This window comes from Salmo salar, chromosome 19 (assembly GCF_965601325.2).
Source record: "Salmo salar chromosome 19, fSalSal1, whole genome shotgun sequence".
Classification (NCBI taxonomy): domain Eukaryota; kingdom Metazoa; phylum Chordata; class Actinopteri; order Salmoniformes; family Salmonidae; genus Salmo; species Salmo salar.
In genome coordinates this window covers 10,456,688-10,478,236 of record NC_138309.1, presented here as the reverse complement: position 1 = coordinate 10,478,236, position 21,549 = coordinate 10,456,688, and the positions used below count along the sequence as shown (strand labels likewise).

The following is a 21,549-nucleotide window of genomic DNA, read 5'->3' as shown; positions in this document are numbered from 1 at the left end:
TTACGCCTAAGCATTTTCTGTGGGCCCGTGTCAATGCTCTATAGATGCTAATCATCAGTATATATATATATATATATATATCATTTTTTCCCACGAAGATCTGCCATTATAAGTAGATAAACTGACAACGAATATCTCATACTGCCTATATTCTTCATCTATGTCAGTATTCCTCAACACAACAGTATCTTACCTGGGATTTAAACATGTCTATACATGCACTCTCTACCTACAGACCTCTCAATTCATTTCTTTAAAACACAGAGCCTACACAACACCTTAAAGCCATAGATCCACCCAAAGTTGTTTTCAGCCATCAAAAGTGGTTCTACTTTGGAGGTCGGAAAATGTCTGTAAAAAAAGATGTACATATATTTCTGAGGTGAAGTATCCCTTTAACAAGCCATCCCCTCACCTGGAATACCCTATGCTGCAGTGTACAAAACACCCTGGCCTCTGTGTGGGTTTGAGTACACCGTGTGTGTGTGTTTATACAGGTCTCTGAGTTGTTTCCCCTTTTCCCATAAAGCACCAATCTGCTGCGTATTAATAGGTTGATTAGTAGCTCTTTGACTGACAGGTATAAGTTAATTGGCCAGAGCAGAGAACACCAGGTAGACACTAAAGGAGGGAGGGAGAAAGCAAAGGAATGAGAGAGATAGGTGGAGTGTGTTTACTACTTCCAATAGCATTTATTCAGCCTTCTGAGTGGCAATTAACAAATTCTAATCACAGAGCACATCCCCTTCATTAACACGACGCATGCGTGCGTATTTGTCGGACTGTGTGTGTGTACCATTTATTAAAATATGGGACATGGAAACAGATACATAAGATGGGACATGGATACAGATACACACATACAGAATGAACCAGTTCATAACAGCCATACAGTCAAATCATAGTACATGATTATAGACAGGCAATAGACAGACAGGTCTTTGAATGAGGCCTCTGGATATGAAAGCCATCTGTCCTGTGTCCTACTCAGTGCAGTCTGTTGGTCTAGAAAACGGCATGTCCACAATACAGAGACCAGTATAATTCAAGACAACATACAAAGTCAGGGAAAATGGGATACTGCTTTTGGAGGCAGTATATGTCATCAATTCCAACGCTCTTTGAATGGAGGATGATGACAGAAAAGCAGGAATTCCTGATTTCAGAAAAAAATGACATTTCAGGAAAAATCCCATCCCTGAAGTCAGCTGGCTTCACCATTCCTCCTTGGCAAAACAAAGAAAATTAGTTGCTGTAGAGGAGAGACCCTACTGTATTGTTAGCTGTGACCTACCCTGACAGCATGTTGTCAGTGGACAAAAGTTGTTTTCTTCCCTCCCTCCCTTCGGGTCCAACTCTTTCTTTGTTGCCATCTTCTCTTTCTCTCCTGTTCCATCTCCCAAGTTACTCCCTCTCCTCACTGAGGGCTTTGTGTTCTCTCTGGCCTTGGCCCCTCGTTTCCTTTGTTTCCTTCCTTCCTACTTACTATTCTGTGATAGCTTCACCTCCCTAGAAATGTTATTTCCCAGGGACAGGCTGCTGTAAAGTAGAGGCTGCTGTGGTGCAACAAATTCTTCTCCAGGACCCCAGCCCACGAACTCTACAAAGCTACACACTGAGACTATAACTGAGGTCTATGGTGTCTTGTGCACAAGCTTCAGTCGTGAGCTACCTAAGGAACAATAAAGAGACCAGGTCCCATATCCACACAGCATCTCAGAGTATGAGTGCTGATCCAGGATCAGTCTTGCCTTTTTAGATCAAAATGAATACGATTATATGGACAGATCCTAGAAGAGATCACAGCATAAAAGGAATCATTTAAACAAAATGTTAAAAACCTGGTCACGAAAAAACATATACAACTTCCCATGGCCCCCAGACTAGATGGGGGTTAGTTAGAAAAGGAGGGGTGCTGATGAGCCCCCTTCCTGACCCCTCTAGCCTGCTGCTAAACAGTCCCGAAACATAAAATCCCCCTGATCTTATTTCCTGACCTGGCTTGTAACTTAGCTGGATCACTCCACACTCACAGCATGGAAACCTCATGTTTTATACCTGTACCATCCAGGGTTACACTCTACTGCTGTTTAGTACCGATACTATTGTGTAATATGGTTACATCCCTTCATTTGGGAAGATAAAGAGGAAAACCCTACTTTCCTCAACTTTGTCCTACCTATGCTAGCGTGTGTGTGTGTGTGTGTGAGAGACTTATGTTTGTGTTTGTAAACTTGTTCTCTGAGGGTGTGTGTGTTTGTGTAAGTGTTCACTGTCAGAGGTTTGTGTGTGTGTGTGTGTGTGTACTCTGCGAGAGTTGCAGTGTGTGTGTGTTAGGGATTAAGAGATTCCCTAGCAGTGAGTTGTCTGCTCTTCAGGTTTGGCATCATGCTGCAGTCTGTCTCACAGCACTCAGCCCTCACATCAACAGCCTCAAGGGGTGTGTGTTCCCTGTGAGATTTGCAGCGTATGACTTTGGCACCATGATGTGGTGTGTCTATAAGCAGCACACTTACCCAAACCTCTCCATAACCCAGCATCTGGAGGTCAGAACCACAGATATAGAACCAGATTACCCAATCCCCAAATCCTAAACCTTAACTAATAGGGGTAACCTTTACCAAGACCGTTTTCTGCTCCCTGACTCCATCACTGCCAAGAGCCAATTCGATCAAAGGACTCCTTTACCTAAAACAGCCAGCAGCCAATTAAATCACAGGATTGCCTAACCAATTTCTGCAAGAAGCCAATCAGATTACAGAGCTCATCAAGCGCTGCCAGGAGCAATTCAGATCACAGGGCTTATTAAGCAGCGCTGCCAACAGCCAATGGGATGACAGGGTGTTGTGAGGTAAAGGAGTTTATTACATTACCATCAGTGACAGGCTAGCCAGGGAACTAGATTAACCCAGTGAAACCCTGGCAGATTCAAGAAACACTTTGTCTGGCATGAAACCCCCACTGTAATACAGTGGCTTGCGAAAGAACCCCTTGGCATTTTTCCTATTTTGTTGCCTTACAACTTGGAATTAAAATAGATTTTGGGGGGTTGTATCATTTGATTTACACAACATGCCTACCACTTTGAAGATGCAAAATATTTATTATTGTGTAACACAAGAAATAAGACAAAAAAACAGAAAACTTGAGCGTGCATAACTATTCACCCCCCCCCCCCCAAAGTCAATACTTTGTAGAGCCACCCTTTTCAGCAATTACAGCTGCAAGTCTCTTGGGGTATGTCTCTATAACCTTGGCACAACTAGCCACTGGGATTTTTGCCCATTCTTCAAGGCAAAACTGCTCCAGCTCCTTCAAGTTGGATGGGTTCCGCTGGTGTACAGCAATCTTTAAGTCATACCACAGATTCTCAATTGGATTGAGGTCTGGGCTTTGACTAGGCCATTCCAAGACATTTAAATGTTTCCCCTTAAACCACTCGAGTGTTGCTTTAGCAGTATGCTTAGGGTCATTTCCTGCTGGAAGGTGAACCTCCGTCCCAGTCTCAAATCTCTTGAAGACAAACATGTTTCCCTCAAGAATTTCCCTGTATTTAGGACCATCCATCATTCCTTCAATTCTGACCAGTTTCCCAGTCGATGAAAAACATACCACCATGCTTCACTGTGGGGATGGTGTTCTCGGGGTGATGAGGTGTTGGGTTTGCGCCAGACATTGCGTTTTCCTTGATGGCCAAAAAGCTCAATTTTAGTCTCATCTAACCAGAATACCTTCTTCCATATGTTTGGGGAATCTCCCACAGGCCTTTTGGCGATCGTCCAATGTGTTTATTTTTTTCTTTAACAATGGCTTTTTTCTGGCCACTCTTCCGTAAAGCCCAGCTCTTTGGAGCGTACGGCTTAAAGTGATCCTATGGACAGATACTCCAATCTCCACTGTGGAGCTTTGCAGCTCCTTCAGGGTTATCTTTGGTCTCTCTGTTGCCTCTCTGATTAATGCCCTCCTTGCCTGGTCTTCTGGTGGGCGACCCTCTCTTGGCAGGTTTGTTGTGGTGCCATATTCTTTCCATTTTTAAAAAACGGATTTAATGGTGCTCCGTGGGATGTTCAAGGTTTCTGATATTTTTTTTATAACCCAACCCTGATCTGTACTTCTCCACAACTTTGTCCCTGACCTGTTTGGAGAGCTCCTTGGTCTTCATGGTGCCACTTGTTTAGTGGTGTTGCAGACTCTGGGGCCTTTCAGGTGTATATATACTGAGATCACGTGACAGATCATGTGACACTTAAATAAAAGTCCACCTGTGTGCAATCTAATTATGCAACTTCTGAAGGTAATTGGTTGCACCAGATCTTATTTAGGGGCTTAATAGCAAAGGGGTGAATACATATGCACAGACCACTTTTCTGTTTTGAATTTGTAGTAATTTTTTGCAACAAGTAATTTTTTCATTTCACTTCACCAATTTGGACTATTTTGTGTATGTCCATTACATGGAATCCAAATAAAAATCCTATTTAAATTACAGGTTATAATGCAACAAAATAGGAAAAATGCCAAGGGGGGGGTGAATACTTTTGCAAGACACTGTACCTACCTAGGCTGCTTCATGCTAGAGAGATGATTTTACTATGCTGCAAGCAGTCAACTGGTACATGCAATGAGAGTTCTCGATACATTGTCAAACAGAGATGTCAATTCCTTGTAATATTTCCTCATCCTACATGACGACTGTATGGGAAAGAGAAAGTGAGAGATTAGTCTGTTTTGATTCCTGTGTTCCACCACTGCAGTGATGTGTTCTCTGGCTTTCACTATCACACACAGGTAATCTTCTGTGTAATACAGCATGTGCTACTGTGTACCAGTGTGTGTGTTAGCTTCGAACAGATGATCTGGGGGCTCTCTCACTCACTAGCCTTATCAGTGTCTGTTCTATTGCCGAGAGGACCACTGATACGAACACTGTATCTCCATTTCACAAGAGCTGACAATCTCTCTGTCTCAGACCCTCTCACAGAATATGCCAAGTGGAAAGAGAATGCAACAGGCACTTGACTGATGTCATGAGCATGACAAATTAACTATCGACTAACCCGTCAGGACAGGAGCGGGTGTCATTGGATCCAGTGATACTAACTTACATACAGTAGCCTTCCATGTAATATCACAGCAACTCTCAATAAGATATGGACCAAACTCAATGACCTTGAGAGCATTCTGTTTGGGATATAATTCAAGCGCTGGCTATTATTTATTATTATTGTCCAAATCTGAGCATTAATAGAGAAGAAAATCACTGATCCTGAATTCATGTTGATTTAGAGAATGCATTTGTAGAGTAAGTAGTAAACCCTTTTATCCTGCTACGCTCAGTTTCTTCCTTCTCTTCCCTATCGTCTCTCTCCCTCTCCTATTCTCTCAGTTTTTGCCGCTGTAGAAGTTAGCCACCTGAATCATGTCATTCTGTTTGGTGATGTAAACATTAATGCCTTGTTTTAGAACCATTTCATGCTGCTTACTACCATATCTATGATTCTAACCACAGTATCTCTACCATCTCATGTTGAGGGTATATTCCCAATCGTCTTAGGCAGTGTTTGATAACGTAATCATATCGTACACAATGATAGTCAATAGAATTAGGGTTAGGATATTTGAGAGGGTATTGACCGCCTTTGTAATGTAATGTCCCATCCACAGTACAGGTATGCTGTGAATACTACAGGTATGTTCTCTCCCTATAAACCAATAATATTACTGTACTAGGCCTATACGGCTAATGAACAACAGGATAGATAGAGGTAGAGACAGAGGGGGATAGATAGTGAGAGAGACTGACAGACAGCTACAGAGTGATAGAGAAAGTGTGTATAGGGTAGTGTACTCAGACAGGCTCCTGCAGGCTGCTTAGGAAGCTGTCTATCTGGTCCTGGGGATCTCTCAGCCCAGGTGGGCCAGGTAGGTGTACAGCCCTGCGAACAGATCAAAGGGCATCGTCGCCGCTCCACCCCCTTCATTCTCCGCCAGGATTTCACACGCATACCTCAAGGCATTGATGATCTGAACACACACAGAAAAGTCAGTAAACCCCGGGTCATCAAGACAGTGCAATACTGCCTCCATGTGGTACTTATAAGAACTACACCACTGTTTCACTCTGGAGACTGACTGACATATGGGAGCCAGTCAATCACCCCTTACAGAGCGAATAACTGCATCCAGTGGATGTTGGCAAATAAGTTCCCCAGGGCCAGCAGTGTCCAGCTGCTCTGAGGGCTGACACAGACCCTTCCACTTCTGCTGCAGCTCCTCCATACTGATCGTCTCCTTGGGAATAGGCTAGAAACACATGGAGAGAGGAGGGAGAACAGGGGTTCAATTAGCTTGGTTCCTCTCAATGTTTCAACTACCTTAGACAGTTATAATAGGGGCAAGCTAGAGTACCAAATAGGAGAGAGGAGGCCTGGTGTCATTCTGTGGGTTACTGAGTATCTGTTTGTTTAGGACCTTGAGCAGGCCTGGAGTTAGTCCGGTATCTGTCTTCTGTGTGGCGACAGGCCTCTCCAGCCTCTCCTTGGTTGGTAGAATGTCTCCTTTGGACAGGGCAGAGAAGTACCCAATATAACAACAACAGATACACTTTAACGAAACAATTTCACCTTAACCTGCCTATTATCCCTGCTCAGATACTGGGTAGTTACACGGCCAATGTACGACCACCTGTACCATAAAAGCCCGGGTTCTCTTGGTGGGCCTGTAGTGGGTTTTATATGTACCACAGGAGAACCAAGAAATGAAGAGCGACACCACAGCTGTCTTTTTGGCTTTTATGTTGGTCTGCAATAGTATTTTGAAAAGACAGGACAGGAACACATCAGTCTCCAATGCACCATCTGACAATTTGTTCTTTCTCTCTGTGTTTTCTCGGACTCACACAAATCACATTCATACATAAAGCCATAATGTATAGTATAAAATAATAACCAGTCCTTAATACAACGAATGTATAATCTTAATTCTTAGACAATAGAACCATACCTTCAATAGTATTGTGAAAAGACAGGACAGGAACACATCAGTCTCCAATGCACCATCTGACAAGTTGTTCTACACAGGAGCATGAAGAAAGGTAAAATACATATCCTGTCTCACATCCCCAATACATTGCTAGGTGCTTTCAGTGTTGACAGTACCAAAATACAACAACTCATGTACAAAAACACTGCAACACAAACAAGTTACAACGTGAAATCGCCACTTTCCATTCAGACCTAAGAGGGCATAAAACTACATCTCCCATAATGCAACGCCATCACAAGTCTGCAGCTCAGCTAACTGTCTGCATCACAGAAAGGCATGCTAGCTGGCAACTGCAGCACTTTGTAAACTATATTAATAACAATAAAACTCTGAAAGTTACATGTTTCAATAGTCTCACACTCCATTATAACAATATCTACAGCATTAACCTTGGGATGTTTAATTTATTTCACATTATGGCCTACAAAGGAGTAATCTGCAACACATACCTTTCAGTGTTTTCTCGGATTGAGGAGAACGGGAGCTACGGGTAGTACCAGGGTGTTAGTAGGTGACGCAAGCACCCAGATGAAATAAAATACATTTAATGAAACAAAACCCGAAGATGTTAACATCATTCAGCTTCTGTAGCTGCCCACCTAACATCAACAGGCAGCACAACAATTAAAAATAGACACCAAAAGTAAAGTTCCTGGCGATCATAGCGATCTGACTCCCCCCTTCTGTCTGAATTTGGAATATTCCTGTTCGCGGGTTTGGGCCACTGAGCCTCACACTGGTTGTTCTGTTCTGCGTTGTGTACTATTCTAATAATTTGAAGTTTGATGGAATAACCTTTTTAACTCTCCTACAGTCTAGTCACATCCAGGGAGGCTGCAGACCATCGTAGCCAGTACATCCCGGGGTTGGGTTCTGATGGCAGCTTTGGTGAACTGTTTCAGGATGTCTGGTAGTTCACTGGGGGATGTTGATTTGCTGGGAACAGTACATAGTATCTGGAGAAGGCATTGCTGGGAAATAAAGTGGGAATTCATTTTATTTTTTAATTATTTTTTTGTGGGTAATTAAATGTTATTCAAGCTGTGATATATTAGCTAGTATAAATAGTATTAACTAGGGCACGGTTTTAGCTAGCTACGTTTAGCATACATAAAACACGGATAACAAAGTAATGTAATCAGTTTAGTTACTACAAAAACTCTTACCTGAATACGGAATCGAATATCTTGCTTGGTGGCAAAAAAACCAATAGATAAATTGCTAAATTACATAAAAATTTGATTTGGTTTAGGGATGCACAACCCCATTATCTTTGCGTAGTAACCCCAAATGTTTGCCCTCGAGGTCACATAGCAACAGTAAGCTTCGGTGATTGGACCAGAAAGATGACATGTATTGCCGCAAAATATTTGTTCAACCGCCAGGTGGCATTGTAAACAGGCAAACAGCAGATTATCTTTCCAAACACTTGATACATGACCTCTGTCTGCTCATAAGAGAAACATTTCAACAAAAACAGACATAAAGGAAACCCATCATCAACATCAGGAATTTTATTATTAAACTGATGTTTGAAAATACAGGTTTACACTTATCAACTCAGATGAATAGAAGAGGATGACATCACTATTTGGTAACAGAGAGAATCAGAAGACAATAGAAAAGCAGACAGTAATATGCTCATCATCCACCTGCCCTAAAACAACACCACGGTCTATTGACACACACACTGCATAAATTCACACTTGACAGGAAATGTATGTATGTATGTATGTGTTTGTGCATGTTTGGTGTGTTCTGGTACCCTTTCAGGTTCTAATTTGGGGCTGTGTGGGACATTCAGCACAGCCAGTTCTCTCCCTTGCATGCATCCTTGCACACACAACAAACACTTACAAAGACTATAAAATAGAAACTCTACAAAAACAAAGCAATCACGATGAAACAATAATGAGGACGTTTAAAAAGAACAAAACACAGGTTATGAACCTTATCCAAATGTGCTGATCTGTTTCAACAGTTTTTTCTGCTTGACTTCTCCCTCTCCTCATTCCCTCCACCCTGATCCTGCATCACCCCCCTCCCTCAAACCCTCTGTTCCCCCGTCAGGTATAAAAATAAAGATCTGGGACAGACTGTTACACCCCGACATCCCCTGGACAGCTCTAGAAGTCACCCTTAGGCACAGGTCTAGAATAAACGTACCCTCCCAAATCCATCTACATGGACTGTGACCCATTAAACAACCTTGGACAGTTCTGGAAGTCACAGATCTAGGATCAGCTTACCCTCCCCCAAATCCTAACCGTTCCCTTTGCCCCTCTATCTCTTGCCCCTCTTGTTTCCCACCGGGGGCTTCTTGAGCTGCAGCAGTGGACCGCCAGTGCCGAAGCCCGTGGCGGGAGGGTTGGACACGCCAAACGTCAGGCCTGCAGACGCGTTGAGGCCGGGGTTACTGAAGTTAAACCCTGAACTACTGTTGCTTCCAAAACCTGGAGAGAAGGAGATAGGAGAAACAGAAGAAAGAGGACATGAGTTATTCAAATAATGAGTATGATCACAGGGAGTGTGTGTGTCTGCTAAAACACCCTCTAGAGAGCTTGCACAAGGAGGTATGGTGTGTGTGTGTACCTGCACTCAGGCTCCCTCCCGAGGGCTTGCTGGCGGAGGAGAAACCAAATGAGGAGCCCCCCGTCGCTACCCCCCCGAAACCTGGACCCCCACCAAACACTGCAGGGGAGAGAGATTGAGGGAGCCAAGCTTTAGGGACACACACTCACTATGCTGCTACTACATGAGAGAGGGAGAGAGCTTAGCTTCATGGACACACCACACACACAACTACTGCAAGAGTGAGAGAAAGAACAGTAGCTAAGCCTCTGTAATGGCTCACTCACAAACAGGGTATAGCGGAAGTAACTGTATCCAATGACAAGATTAAAGCAGAGACGCACTACATACCACAGCTACAGGCAGACTGTTTCAGCCCTAGATAGTGAAGAGCTTAACTCACACCACATACATTCCTAACACTGCCAACAGTCTTCCACACACAAGGAGGGGGAGAAATGGGAGGTTGCGAGTGAGATCTAAAGAAAGCAACGAACAGTGAAAAAGATACATAGTAGAGATGGATGAGGAAGAGAAGACTAGATGTAAAAAGAGAGGTAGTACCTCCGAGGCCTGAGGTGCCCAAGCTAGAGCCCACTCCCAAGGCAAAGGGGTTTCCCAAGCCAGACCCCAGGGACGCCTGGCTCCCTGAGACAGAGAGAGCACACAGCTTACTCCTCTGGACTAGGGAGTGTCCGTTTGTGTGTGTGTGTGTGTTACTGAAGTTCCCCCTCTCCTCTGCAACGTTCAGTGGTGATATAGGCTGTGTGTGTGTGTGTGTGTGTGTTACTGAAGTTCCCCCTCTCCTCTGCAACGTTCAGTGGTGATATAGGCTGTGTGTGTGTGTGTGTGTGTGTTACTGAAGTTCCCCCTCTCCTCTGCAACATTCAGTGGTGATATAGGCTGTGTGTGTGTGTGTGTGACTGAAGTTCCCCCTCTCCTCTGCAACATTCAGTGGTGATATAGGCTGTGTGTGTGTGTGTGTGTGTGTTACTGAAGTTCCCCCTCTCCTCTGTAACGTTCAGTGGTGATATAGGCTGTGTGTGTGTGTGTGTGTGTGTTACTGAAGTTCCCCCTCTCCTCTGCAATGTTCAGTGGTGATATAGGCTGTGTGTGTGTGTGTGTGTGTGTTACTGAAGTTCCCTCTCCTCTGCAACATTCAGTGGTGATATAGGCTGTGTGTGTGTGTTACTGAAGTTCCCCCTCTCCTCTGCAACATTCAGTGGTGATATAGGCTGTGTGTGTGTGTTACTGAAGTTCCCCCTCTCCTCTGCAACATTCAGTGGTGATATAGGCTGTGTGTGTGTGTGTGTGTGTGTGTGTGTGTTACTGAAGTTCCCTCTCCTCTGCAACATTCAGTGGTGATATAGGCTGTGTGTGTGTCCACAAGAGTGAATAGAGTAACATGTCAAGACCCTATGGATCAGTGGTTCAGTATTACATTCCACCAGACTACACTAGACTTCTAAGCCCAACCTCCTGTCTCACCCCAACACTAACCTTACTGCCACATCGAAGTTGTTCCCTTTAAGATAATCCCTACACATTTCTACAAATACATTAGCAACTGTGGATAGATTTCCACAGATAAAATGGTCAAATAAATGTGACTGTGGTAGAAACATGTCTGCTAGTTCCTTCACTCTGAACCTCCGTGCACCTGTATCGTTTCTCAAATTGGATTTTAGAGATGCAAACTCAGTTTGGTTTTTAGCTTCATCCAAAAAGTGTACTCATTAATTCTCTTAAATCCAATTGGGTGTTCAAAAATCAGTAATTTACCAGTCAAAAAGAAACAAAGACAAAGTGGCTCCTTTAAAAGGGATTTATTGTCAATTTAAAGCCATACCACTTACATATAAACACACAGTTAAAGGACACAACCGATTGTTCATTCCTAGCCTCTATATTGCATTTCACAAGTTTTCCAAAACTATTCAAGATTCCAAGAGTGAAGGAACTAGCATGTGCCAGAAAAAAATGCATCGCAAAATTATTATTGTTATTAATAATATGTCTAGTTTCAAAAGGCACACAATATTATATAGTATCAGATATATGCATCATCGTCAACAACAAGCATTGGTTATATTTAGATTAAACACACCATTCTAAACAAAAGCACTCTGAACCAGAGTGAAGATGAGGGGTGTGTTCAGTGATGTGACATGTTCTGTACGTTGAAGACAGAAATGTAATGAATAGAGCTGAGATGACTCCCTATTCTACAACACATTTCTATCTGAACGTTCTGTAATGTCACACCCTCCTGAACAGGGCACAGAATTGGCATCTGTGTTTTTGTCTGAAAATACACCTCCCCAGCCAATACCAGTGTTCTACAAACATCCCAGCACCTCACTGGCTCCAACTAGCTATTCCTCTGAGTCTGAACACTGTCTGAGTGGACGGACAGCCTCTCAGCCAGTCAGCCTCTCAGCCAGTCAGCCTCTCAGCCAGTCAGCCTCTCAGCCAGTCAGCCTCTCAGCCAGTCAGCCTCTCAGCCAGTCAGCCTCTCAGCCAGTCAGTCCAACCACAACTAGTAGTATTTTATTTAAGTAGGCAAGTCAGCTAAGAACAAATTCCTATTTACAATGACAGCCTACCAAAAGGCCTCCTGCAGGGACGGGGGCTGGGATTTAAAAAAACAAAAAGGACCTTCAGACCTCACAGAACCCCTTCAAAAAGCCCCAAGGCATTCATCATAGTCCTGTTAGCCAGCCCTGTCACATTAACAGGAGTTTGCTATGTAGAGCAGACCACAAGTTCCAGAACCAATCACAGAGTTCCAGAACTAATTTACGTGTTCCAGTTTCACAACTATTTAGCTACTCATTCTCGAACAATCAAAGTTCCAGAGTGGTTCTGGAATGCTAGCGTGAGATGGAGGACAGACAGGTCAGTCCAGAGCAGCAGTTGGTTAATCTCGGAGCACAAAATGGCCGACTCTGAATAGAGAAAAATACTGATTTTTGGCACTAATGATCCAACTGGCCTTCCCAAGGCAGTCGATACGAGCAGCACGTTCACTTGGTTTCTCCCCTGTAAAACTAGTGAGTGACGTAACACTGTAGCCATTCTATTAAATAGAATGGATTATGGAACTAAAGAGAACTAGGTTCCATCTATACAGACAGACTGTGCGTCATCAGCCCCTCTGCCATCTATATTCTGGAGTGAGGTAGACCTGCATGGTAGACCACCTGCCAGTGTTAAGTAGTGTGTGTAGGAAATACTGATAAATCACAATCATTATCTTAGTCAAAAGGTTATTGTAGAATGCATAGTGATGGATTGAAAGTGATATGGACTGTCAGGTAGAAGTGGTTGTCTTGTCTGTGGTTAAAATTACTGTACAATGGTCATTACCGGCTGAGGCAGTCAATGTCCTGTCTAACAATGCAGATACAGTCACACACACACAGACAGACAAGCACACACCTGGCCACTAGCAACCAGAGCCTGCTGTTATTGCTATTACAACTAAAGACTCTGCCGTTGTTACAAAAAGGAATGCATATGTTCAACAGTTAAAATCTTTCACTGAAATTAAAAACACTCTTTTGATGTAGACCTGTGCAGTAAATTATAATATCTTCTTTAAACACTAGGCTATACACTGTCAGATCGTCTTGAACTTTTAAAATGTCATCCTGAAATATAGGTGAAGCATGTCAAAGACAAAATGACAGATGCCGAGAAAAAGGGCAAATCATTACATACAACCGAGTTGGGAAGGGAGATCTGCTGGTCTAAGGCTGGTGGGTGGGTGTGTGTGTGTGTGTGTGTGTGTGTGTGTGTGTGTGTGTGTGTGAGAGAGAATGAGAGTGTGTGTGTGATTTAAGTGCTTATCAAGACTGCTACCACACAGTGAAAGCTACATTACTGCTTTATGAAAACACACACACAGACACAACTGTGTCCTAATCTAAACCAATTTGTTCAGGAAAATCCTAATAAAAAAAAAAAAGGTTGAGACCCAGTTTCCGAACTAAACCGATTTGGACAGTTGCGTCCTAATCGAAGACACAGAGCACACTCACCTGGAACCACCACGTCACGCCATCCAGACTAGCTCCAGACAAACTACCTAAGATATTTTATTCAATAAAACCAAAGCAGTTAAGCTTCACAAAAAAGCACCTTCAATAAATATAGATAATCAAGAACCCATTCAATATAAATTAGGTGACTGAACCCAAAGAGAATGCAGCCTCCAAGTATTCAAAAGATTCTAGTCTAGAGTCTGTCTGGGACAGATGAGAGCTGTGAATGAATACCCAGTGATACGAGTCCTGCCTTCTTGTTTTTAGTCTCATCTCCAGTAATCTGAGGACTCTACACTTTCTCAATCATCTTAAAAAGCCACAGATTCACTGAGAAACTGTTAAGTGCTTCTCTTATGGAGGGAGAGACAGAGAGAGACAGAGAGAGAGAGGGGGGAGATTAAGGGAAAAGCAGAGAGCCGAGTAATGGCCCGTGCTACGTTTATAAACAGGCAGTTCCAACACAGCCGCAGAAAGATTGCTTTGGGTCTAATGCCTGTGAGGAAAAGGTCTTCTCACACATATAGAGCAGAACCACTGGAGAAAGACAAACTGGACACAGTTTGGAACTTACTATGTTGCTTTTACATTCTCCTCTTTCTCCTTCCCTCCATTTCTTTCCCTCTTTCCAGAGAAAGAAAAGACAAACTAACCTAAAAGTTGGGCACTGGCTACATTTTTTTAATTCTGTCCCACTTTCCTTCTCTCCCCCTACATCTCTCTCCTCCCCACTCTCTCTGTCAGACTGAGGGGTGGTAAGGTGAAAGGTCAAAGGTGAGGGGGTCAGGGTTCTAGAACTTGAAGGCAGAGGTCAGACCTGGGCCGGGCTGCTGCTGCTGGCTCAGCGTGGCTGCCATGGCGACCGCCGCCGCATTGGGGACGCTGCTGAAGGGGGCGGGGCCAGTGGTGATGCGTGGGGCACTCTGCCACTTCTTACTGGCCACCCGCTTGGACTCGAAGACATCCGTGGAGTCCTCCAGGAAGGCCCGGCGGTATCCCAGGTACTGCTGCTTCAGGGTCTACAGATACCCCAGAGGAAGAACCTCAATCACTTCATTCAAAATACTCAATATTTATTTCTGTAACAAGGTGATTTGTTATAGAACAGTCAGTCAACAGTGATGTCTGTAGGACTTACCTTGACGTTCTCGTGTACTGACTGGAGCTGAGCAGCCAGAGCCACAAACGTCTGGTACAACTTCTGCATGGCCAGTGACAAATCTACACACAATATCCAGTGAGAGACACAAAAACACACACATAAAGACAATGAAGAAAGTCAAGAGATTGTATGTATGTATGTATGTATGCATGCATGTTACCCTGTGGTGTGATGTGTGATCCACTGCCCTGTGTAGTGAGGTGATTCTCCAGTTCCTCTATCTGCTGTCTGTACTGCTGCAACTGGACCTCAAACTGTTCCACTAAACACCGGAAATAACTACAGACAGACAGACAGAGAGAAAGAAAGAAGACAGCCAGGATTGAATTTATTATGGCTAAAATGCAGTACATTCATCGGTGGTTCAAAATCAAAAAAGGGGTATGGTGCACACACACACACACACACACACACACAAAAGTATGTGGACACCCCTTTCAATGAGTGGATTCAGCTATTTCAGCCACACCCTTTGCTGACAGGTGCATCAAGCACACAGCCATGCAATCTCCATAGACAAACATCGGCAGTGAAATGGCCTTACTGAAGAGCTCTGTGACTTAACATGGCACAGTCATTGGACGCCACCTTTCCAACAAGTCAGTTCATCAAATGTCTGGCCTGCTAGAGCTGCCCCGGTCAACTGTAAATTCTGTTATTGTGAAGTGGAAATGCCTAGGAGCAGCAACGGCTCAGCCGCGAAGTGGTAGGTCACGAGCTCACAGAACGGGACAGCCGACTGCGGAAGCGTGTAAAAACCTTCTGTCCTCTGTTGCAACCCTCACTACAGAGTTCCAAATTGCATCTGGAAGCAACTTCAGCACAACAACTGTTCGTCGGGAGCTTCATGAAATGGGTTTCCATGGCTGAGAAGCCACACACAAGTCTAAGATCACCATGCGCAATGCCAAGCATCGGCTGGAGTGGTGTAAAGCTTGTCGCTATTGGACTCTGGAGCAGAGGAAACGCGTTCTTTGGAGTGATGAATCACGCTTCACCATCTGGCAGTCCAACGGACGAATCTGGGTTTGGCGGAAGCCAGGAGAATGTTACCTGCCCCAATGCATAGTGCCAACTGTCAAGCTTGGTGGAGGAGGAATAATGGTCTGGGGCTGTTTTTCATGGTTCGGGCTAGGCCCCTTAGTTCCACTGAAGGGAAATCTTAACGCCACAGCATATAATGACATTCTAGACGATTCTGTGCTTCTAACTTTGTGGCAACAGTTTGGGGAAGGCCCTTTTCTGTTTCAGCATGACAATGCCCCTGTGCACAAAGCGAGGTCCATACAGAAATGGTTTGCCGAGATTGGTGTGGAAGAACTTGACTGGCCTGCACCGAGTCCTGACCTCAACCCCATCGAACACCTTTGGGTGAATTGGAGCTTCGACTGCGAGCCAGGCCTAATTGCCCAAAATCAGTACCCGACCTCACTAATGCTCTTGTGGCTGAATGGAAGCAAGTCCCCGCAGAAATGTTCCAACATCTAGTGGAAAGCCTTCCCAGAAGAGTGGAGGCTGTTATAGAAGCAAAGGGGGGACCAACTCCATATTAATACCCATGATTTTGGAACGAGATAGTCGACGAGCAGGTGTTCACATACTTTTGATCATGTAGTGTAAGTTCAGGGGGATATAACAATGATGGTGATAGGAATACTCACTCATAGGGAGCTGTGTTGTCGTGTTGGAGTCCAGGGGGAGTCTTCTGAGTCCGCAGAGCTATGTCTGCATTCTTCAACTCCTAGACGAGGAGGGTTAGGAGAGAGGGACTATGACGTTCAGCAACAGTAAGGGCATGTGTATTTTGAGCCTTAATTCCTCAAAAGACCATGTGACATCAGCATGTGTACCTGTGCAGTCTCCATCTTCAGTTTGTCTATAGCCAGGGCGTTTCTCTGTAGTCCCGAGGCGCTGACAGACAGCAGCTGTTTGAGACTCTTGATGTCGTCCTGAACCTTCAGCATGGCTTTAGATGACATCCTGCTGATCTCCTCGTGAACCTGCTTCTGCTCCTTCACAAACTTCCTACAGGACGGAGAACTCACACGGTCAACACAATGCATCTTCATGATCAAAGATATGCAAACACAGTACTGTTAGAGCCACATACACTAACACAGGGTGTAGTTGAAGAAAAGTACTGATTTACGTACTGGAAGTTGTCTACATCCTGACAGATGACTGGAGGCAAATTTTCATCTTTCAAAGCTTTGCTGTCTCTGAGAGTGAGAAGAAAGAAAAATAAACAGGGACAAGAGTCAGATATATTACCTATTATGATGATCATAATAAACGGTTGGTCAAGAAATGACACTGTGGACACTCATTGGTCCAGACGGTTGTCAGTCAGTGGGACTCACTGTGGGCTGGCCCCTGATGATTTGTCACTTTTCTTCTCTGAGGAGGTGCTGAAGTCAACTCCGCCCAGTCCAAGGCTGGGGGCCGCTGACACCGCCGTGGAGGTAGAGGCCAGGGAACCTAACGTCAACCCCCCTGATCCGAGAGTAGTCTGGCCCAAACCTGAAAACAGACAAACATTAACACAAATAAACACACTGACACGCACAAACACAACCATGCAAATGTTAGTCTGACACCCATACAAACCTAACGCAAACCCCAGTCCTCCAAGAGTGGACTGACTCAGACCTAAGATCAACACATAATCAAAAAGGTGTTAGTCACACACACATGCACACATGAGACAGATCATTCACTACCTCCAAATAAGGAATGTAGTGAAAAGACAGAGATAAGAGATAGAAATGGAAAAAGATAGGTGTGATGAGACCCAGAGAGAGATGTGTGTAATTAACTAACCAGTGCTATTCTGGATAACAGAGAGAGACAGAGATGTTTAGTTAACTAACCAGTAGTAGCCATGTTAGAGAACATACTGGAACCCAGCGATAGACCTGTGGATGGGGCTGTACTTGCGGCCACACCCCCTAGGTTGAGAGAGAATCCTGTGGCTCCTTGCTGTGGTGCAGTGGAGGTGAGGACGGAGCCTAGTGTCAGTCCTGCCCCTGTGGGGGCTGAGGAGGCTGCAGTGAGGGAGAAGGGTTGGGCCGAGGCAGAGGGTTTATTGAAGGTCATACTGAAGCCCGTAGTAGGGGCTGTAGAGGCTGCTGGGGCACCTGGGAGAGACAGCAGGTAGAGCAGGGTTAAAGGTAGACTCAACCATATGTCATCATCACCCACAGACATTAACAAATGAATCTGCCAAGACAGGCACTATTGTATCATCATGCGAAGGCACAGACTGGGATGAGCCGATGGTAGCAGTGAAGGTCTTGACTAATGTGTAGCTACATTGATAGTAAGCTCACCTAATGTAAGGCCTTGGGTGGGTGCAGCAGCTCCTGCACAAAAACAAGAACTCCATAACTACAATAGGTCACCTACACCTAAATGTCTGTCTGTGTATTTCTTTGTGCTCGGTGGTAGGAAACATCAAGCATGAGGCAGGTCTGAAGAGGGAAAGAGACCGACAGGCCATGTTGAGAACATGTGTACCTACCTGAGGCAGGAGTGTTAAAGGAGAACCCCCCAGTAGGTTTTTGTGAGAATAGTGACACGCCCAGGCCCAGAGAAGAGGTGGTGGTGGTGGAGGCTGGGGCTGTAGCACCCAGAGCTCCACCCAGAGTAAACCCACCTGTACCTGCTGCAGCTGGAGTACTAGAGAAAGGGGTGAGAGAAAAAAAGTGGGGGAGATAGAGGGAAGAAGTACAAAACATTACATGACTTTGCAGTATGCCTCACCATATTTACAGACGTGCAATATGCCGCTGTCACAATTACAATGTATATCCGTTGAATACGAACAGTAAGTAATGTTAGCTATGACATAGAAAAGGCCTGAGTCTAAACCCCACACTGAATACAAACAATGACACACTTCTCTCTCACACTATATATATATACACACACACACACACACACTAGAGGTCGACCGATTATGATTTTTCAACGCCGATATCGATACCGGTTATTGGAGGACCAAAAACAGCCGATACCGATTAATCGGCCAATTTTTTATTTATTTTTGTACTGATGACAATTACAACAATACTGAATGAACACTTATTTTAACTTAATATAATACATCAAAAAAATCTATTTAGCCTCAAATAAATAATGAAACATGTTCAATTTGGTTTAAATAATGCAAAAACAAAGTGTTGGAGAAGAAAGTAAAAGTGCCATGTAAGAAAGCTAACGTTTAAGTTCCTTGCTCAGAACATGAGAACATATGAAAGCTGGTGGTTCCTTTTAACAGGAGTCTTCAATATTTCCAGGTTAGAAGTTTTAGGTTGTAGTTATTATAGGAATTATAGGACTATTTCTCTCTATACGATTTGTATTTCATATACCTTTGACTATTGGATGTTCTTATAGGCACTTTAGTATTGCCAGTGTAACAGTATAGCTTCCGTCCCGCTCCTCACTCCTACCTGGGCTTGAACCAGGAACACATCGACAACAGCCACCCTCGAAGCAGCGTTATCCATGCAGAGCAAGGGGAACAACCACTCCCAAGTCTCAGAGCTAGTGACGTTTGAAACGCTATTAGCTAGCCATTTCACATCGGTTACACCAGCCTAATTTTGGGAGTTGACAGGCTTGAAGTCATAACAGCGCAATGCATTGCGAAGGGCTGCTGGCAAAACGCACGAAAGTGCTGTTTGAATGAATGCTTACGAGCCTGCTGGTGCCTACCATCGCTCAGTCAGACTGCTCTATCAAATCATAGACTTAATTATAACATAACACAGAGAAACACAAGCCATAGGTCATTAATATGGTCGAATCCGGAAACTATCACGTTATTCTTTCAGTGAAATACAGAACCGTTACGTATTTTATCTAACGGGTGGCATCCATAAGTCTAAATATTCCTGTTACATTGCACAACCTTCAATGTTATGTCATAATTACGTAAAATTCTGGCAAATTAGTTCGCAACGTGCCAGGTGGCCCAAACTGTTGCATTGAACGGAAGAGAAGTGACACAATTTCACATGGTTAATATTGCCTGCTAACCTGGATTTCTTTTAGCTAAATATGCAGGTTTAAAAATATATACTTTGTGTATTGATTTTAAGAAAGGCATTGATGTTTATGGTTAGGTACAGTCGTGCAACGATTGGGCTTTTTTCGCAAATGCGCTTTTGTTAAATCATCCCCCGTTTGGCGAAGTTGGCTGTCTTTGTTAGGAAGAAATAGTATTCACACAGTTCGCAACGAGCCAGGCGGCCCAAACTGCTGCATATACCCTGACTCTGTTGCAGAGGTGACACATTTTCCCTAGTTAAAAGAAATTCATGTTAGCAGGCAATATTAACTAAATATGCAGGTTTAAAAATATATACTTGTGTATTGATTTTAAGAAAGCCATTGATGTTTATGGTTAGGTACATGTTGGAGCAACGACAGTCCTTTTTCGCGAATGCGCACCGCATCGATTATATGCAACGCAGGACAGGCTAGATAAACTAGTAATATCATCAACCATGTGTAGTTAACTAGTGATTATGATTGACTGATTGTTTTTTATAAGATAAGTTTAATGCTAGCTAGCAACTTACCTTGGCTTCTTACTGCATTCGCGTAAAGCAGGCTCCTCGTGGAGTGCAATGTAAAGCAGGTGGTTAGAGCGTTGAACTACTTAACCGTAAGGTTGCAAGATTGAATCCCCAAGCTGACAAGGTAAAAATCTGTCGTTCTGCCCCTGAACAAGGCGGTTAACCCACCGTTCCTAGGCCGTCATTAACTGACTTGCCTAGTTAAAAAAATATCGGCAAATCGGTGGCCAAAAATACCGATTACCGATTGTTGTGAAAACTTGAAATCGGCCCTAATTAAATCGGCCATTCCGATTAAATCGGTCGACCTCTAATATACACACACACACACACACACACACACACACACACACACACACACACTATATATATATATATATATACATATATATGAATGAGAAACAACTAGTTGACACACCCATAATATATTAGCAGTTTGACACACATCAAAGCGCTGTTTGCATGATTACTTCTACATCGATATTTAGGAAGCTAGTTAGTTAGTTGGCTACAATACATTCTGGGTAAACCGCGCTGTATCTACATATCCGCGACATAAAGCTAACTTACGTCAGCCATACAATTCTTACCTGGCAGCGGCTCCAAACGAAAACCCTCCGCCAGCATTGGTGGAACCAATAGCCCCGGATCCGAAATTAAAGCCTGACATCTTTAAGCAACAACAACCAAGTTTCTAGTTAGTCAAACTTTATCTAACTGACTGTTCGATAGCTGTTAGCTAGCTTTGAAATGTACGAACGCCCGCGTGCAGGCCAGTGTGACTGTGACACTGTTGCTACGAAGTCATGGTAACGTAAAAGAAAAACAAAACATACTATTCGGCGATTTAAACTCACACGCTTAGTAACGTATACACCTTTACAGCGATCTGTAAACGTAATTAATCCGTTATGCATATAGTTAAACAGCACTAAAATGCTAACTTCTTTCTCAAAACAGTTTTTCTGAATCCGCGCTTTACCCTCAATGTATTTTCCGGTTATTGTGGCCTGCTGGGATACTGGAGGACTTGGCAGATTGGACGGTCATATGGGGACATCTAGCGGTTGAGAACGGGTTTTAAAAACATGCATGTGTCACGATGGAAAGAAAGATTACAGAATATGTGGAAATAGTAATA

The 21,549-nt window shown here is 43.8% G+C and overlaps 2 protein-coding genes across 11 annotated transcripts; both read right to left on the bottom strand.

The window, feature by feature from the left end:
* Positions 1 to 667: 667 nt before the first annotated feature.
* LOC106578423 (ropporin-1-like protein) lies at positions 668 to 7,409 on the bottom strand. The gene is made up of 4 exons (XM_045702879.2): positions 7,403 to 7,409; positions 6,409 to 6,623; positions 6,166 to 6,303; positions 668 to 6,024 (listed from the first exon to the last, which is right to left on the bottom strand). The coding sequence occupies exons 1-4, from the start codon at positions 7,407 to 7,409 to the stop codon at positions 5,905 to 5,907; spliced, it is 480 nt and encodes a 159-aa protein (XP_045558835.1). The 3' UTR covers positions 668 to 5,904.
* Positions 7,410 to 8,543: 1,134 nt separating this feature from the next.
* LOC106578419 (nucleoporin p58/p45) lies at positions 8,544 to 21,451 on the bottom strand. 10 transcript variants are annotated; one of them, XM_014157170.3, is made up of 15 exons: positions 20,999 to 21,449; positions 18,344 to 18,501; positions 18,153 to 18,185; positions 17,694 to 17,960; positions 17,431 to 17,472; positions 17,184 to 17,343; positions 16,977 to 17,042; positions 16,674 to 16,848; positions 16,485 to 16,564; positions 14,984 to 15,102; positions 14,800 to 14,882; positions 14,479 to 14,680; positions 10,180 to 10,263; positions 9,637 to 9,735; positions 8,544 to 9,497 (listed from the first exon to the last, which is right to left on the bottom strand). In XM_014157170.3, the coding sequence occupies exons 1-15, from the start codon at positions 21,076 to 21,078 to the stop codon at positions 9,328 to 9,330; spliced, it is 1,818 nt and encodes a 605-aa protein (XP_014012645.1). In that variant the 5' UTR covers positions 21,079 to 21,449; the 3' UTR covers positions 8,544 to 9,327. The 10 variants fall into 10 exon arrangements, with proteins under 10 accessions (XP_014012645.1, XP_014012653.1, XP_014012647.1 ...); XM_014157178.3 differs by having other exon boundaries at positions 21,391 to 21,409; XM_014157172.3 differs by lacking the exon at positions 17,431 to 17,472 and having other exon boundaries at positions 20,999 to 21,450.
* Positions 21,452 to 21,549: the final 98 nt, after the last annotated feature.

What these genes read in the sequence shown, in the direction of transcription:
- LOC106578419 (XM_014157170.3), bottom strand. Translation starts at nt 21,078, where the DNA reads ATGTCAGGCTTTAATTTCGGATCCGGGGCTATTGGTTCCACCAATGCT. An exon ending in CACCCAAGGCCTTACATTAG is followed by an intron (nt 17,961 to 18,152) that starts GTGAGCTTACTA and finishes TGTCTCTCCCAG; the next exon opens with GTGCCCCAGCAGCCTCTACA. An exon ending in CTCTAACATGGCTACTACTG is followed by an intron (nt 17,473 to 17,693) that starts GTTAGTTAACTA and finishes TGTTGATCTTAG; the next exon opens with GTCTGAGTCAGTCCACTCTT.
- LOC106578423 (XM_045702879.2), bottom strand. An exon ending in GGCCTCCTCTCTCCTATTTG is followed by an intron (nt 6,304 to 6,408) that starts GTACTCTAGCTT and finishes ATGTGTTTCTAG; the next exon opens with CCTATTCCCAAGGAGACGAT. An exon ending in TGGATGCAGTTATTCGCTCT is followed by an intron (nt 6,025 to 6,165) that starts GTAAGGGGTGAT and finishes GTGTGTGTTCAG; the next exon opens with ATCATCAATGCCTTGAGGTA.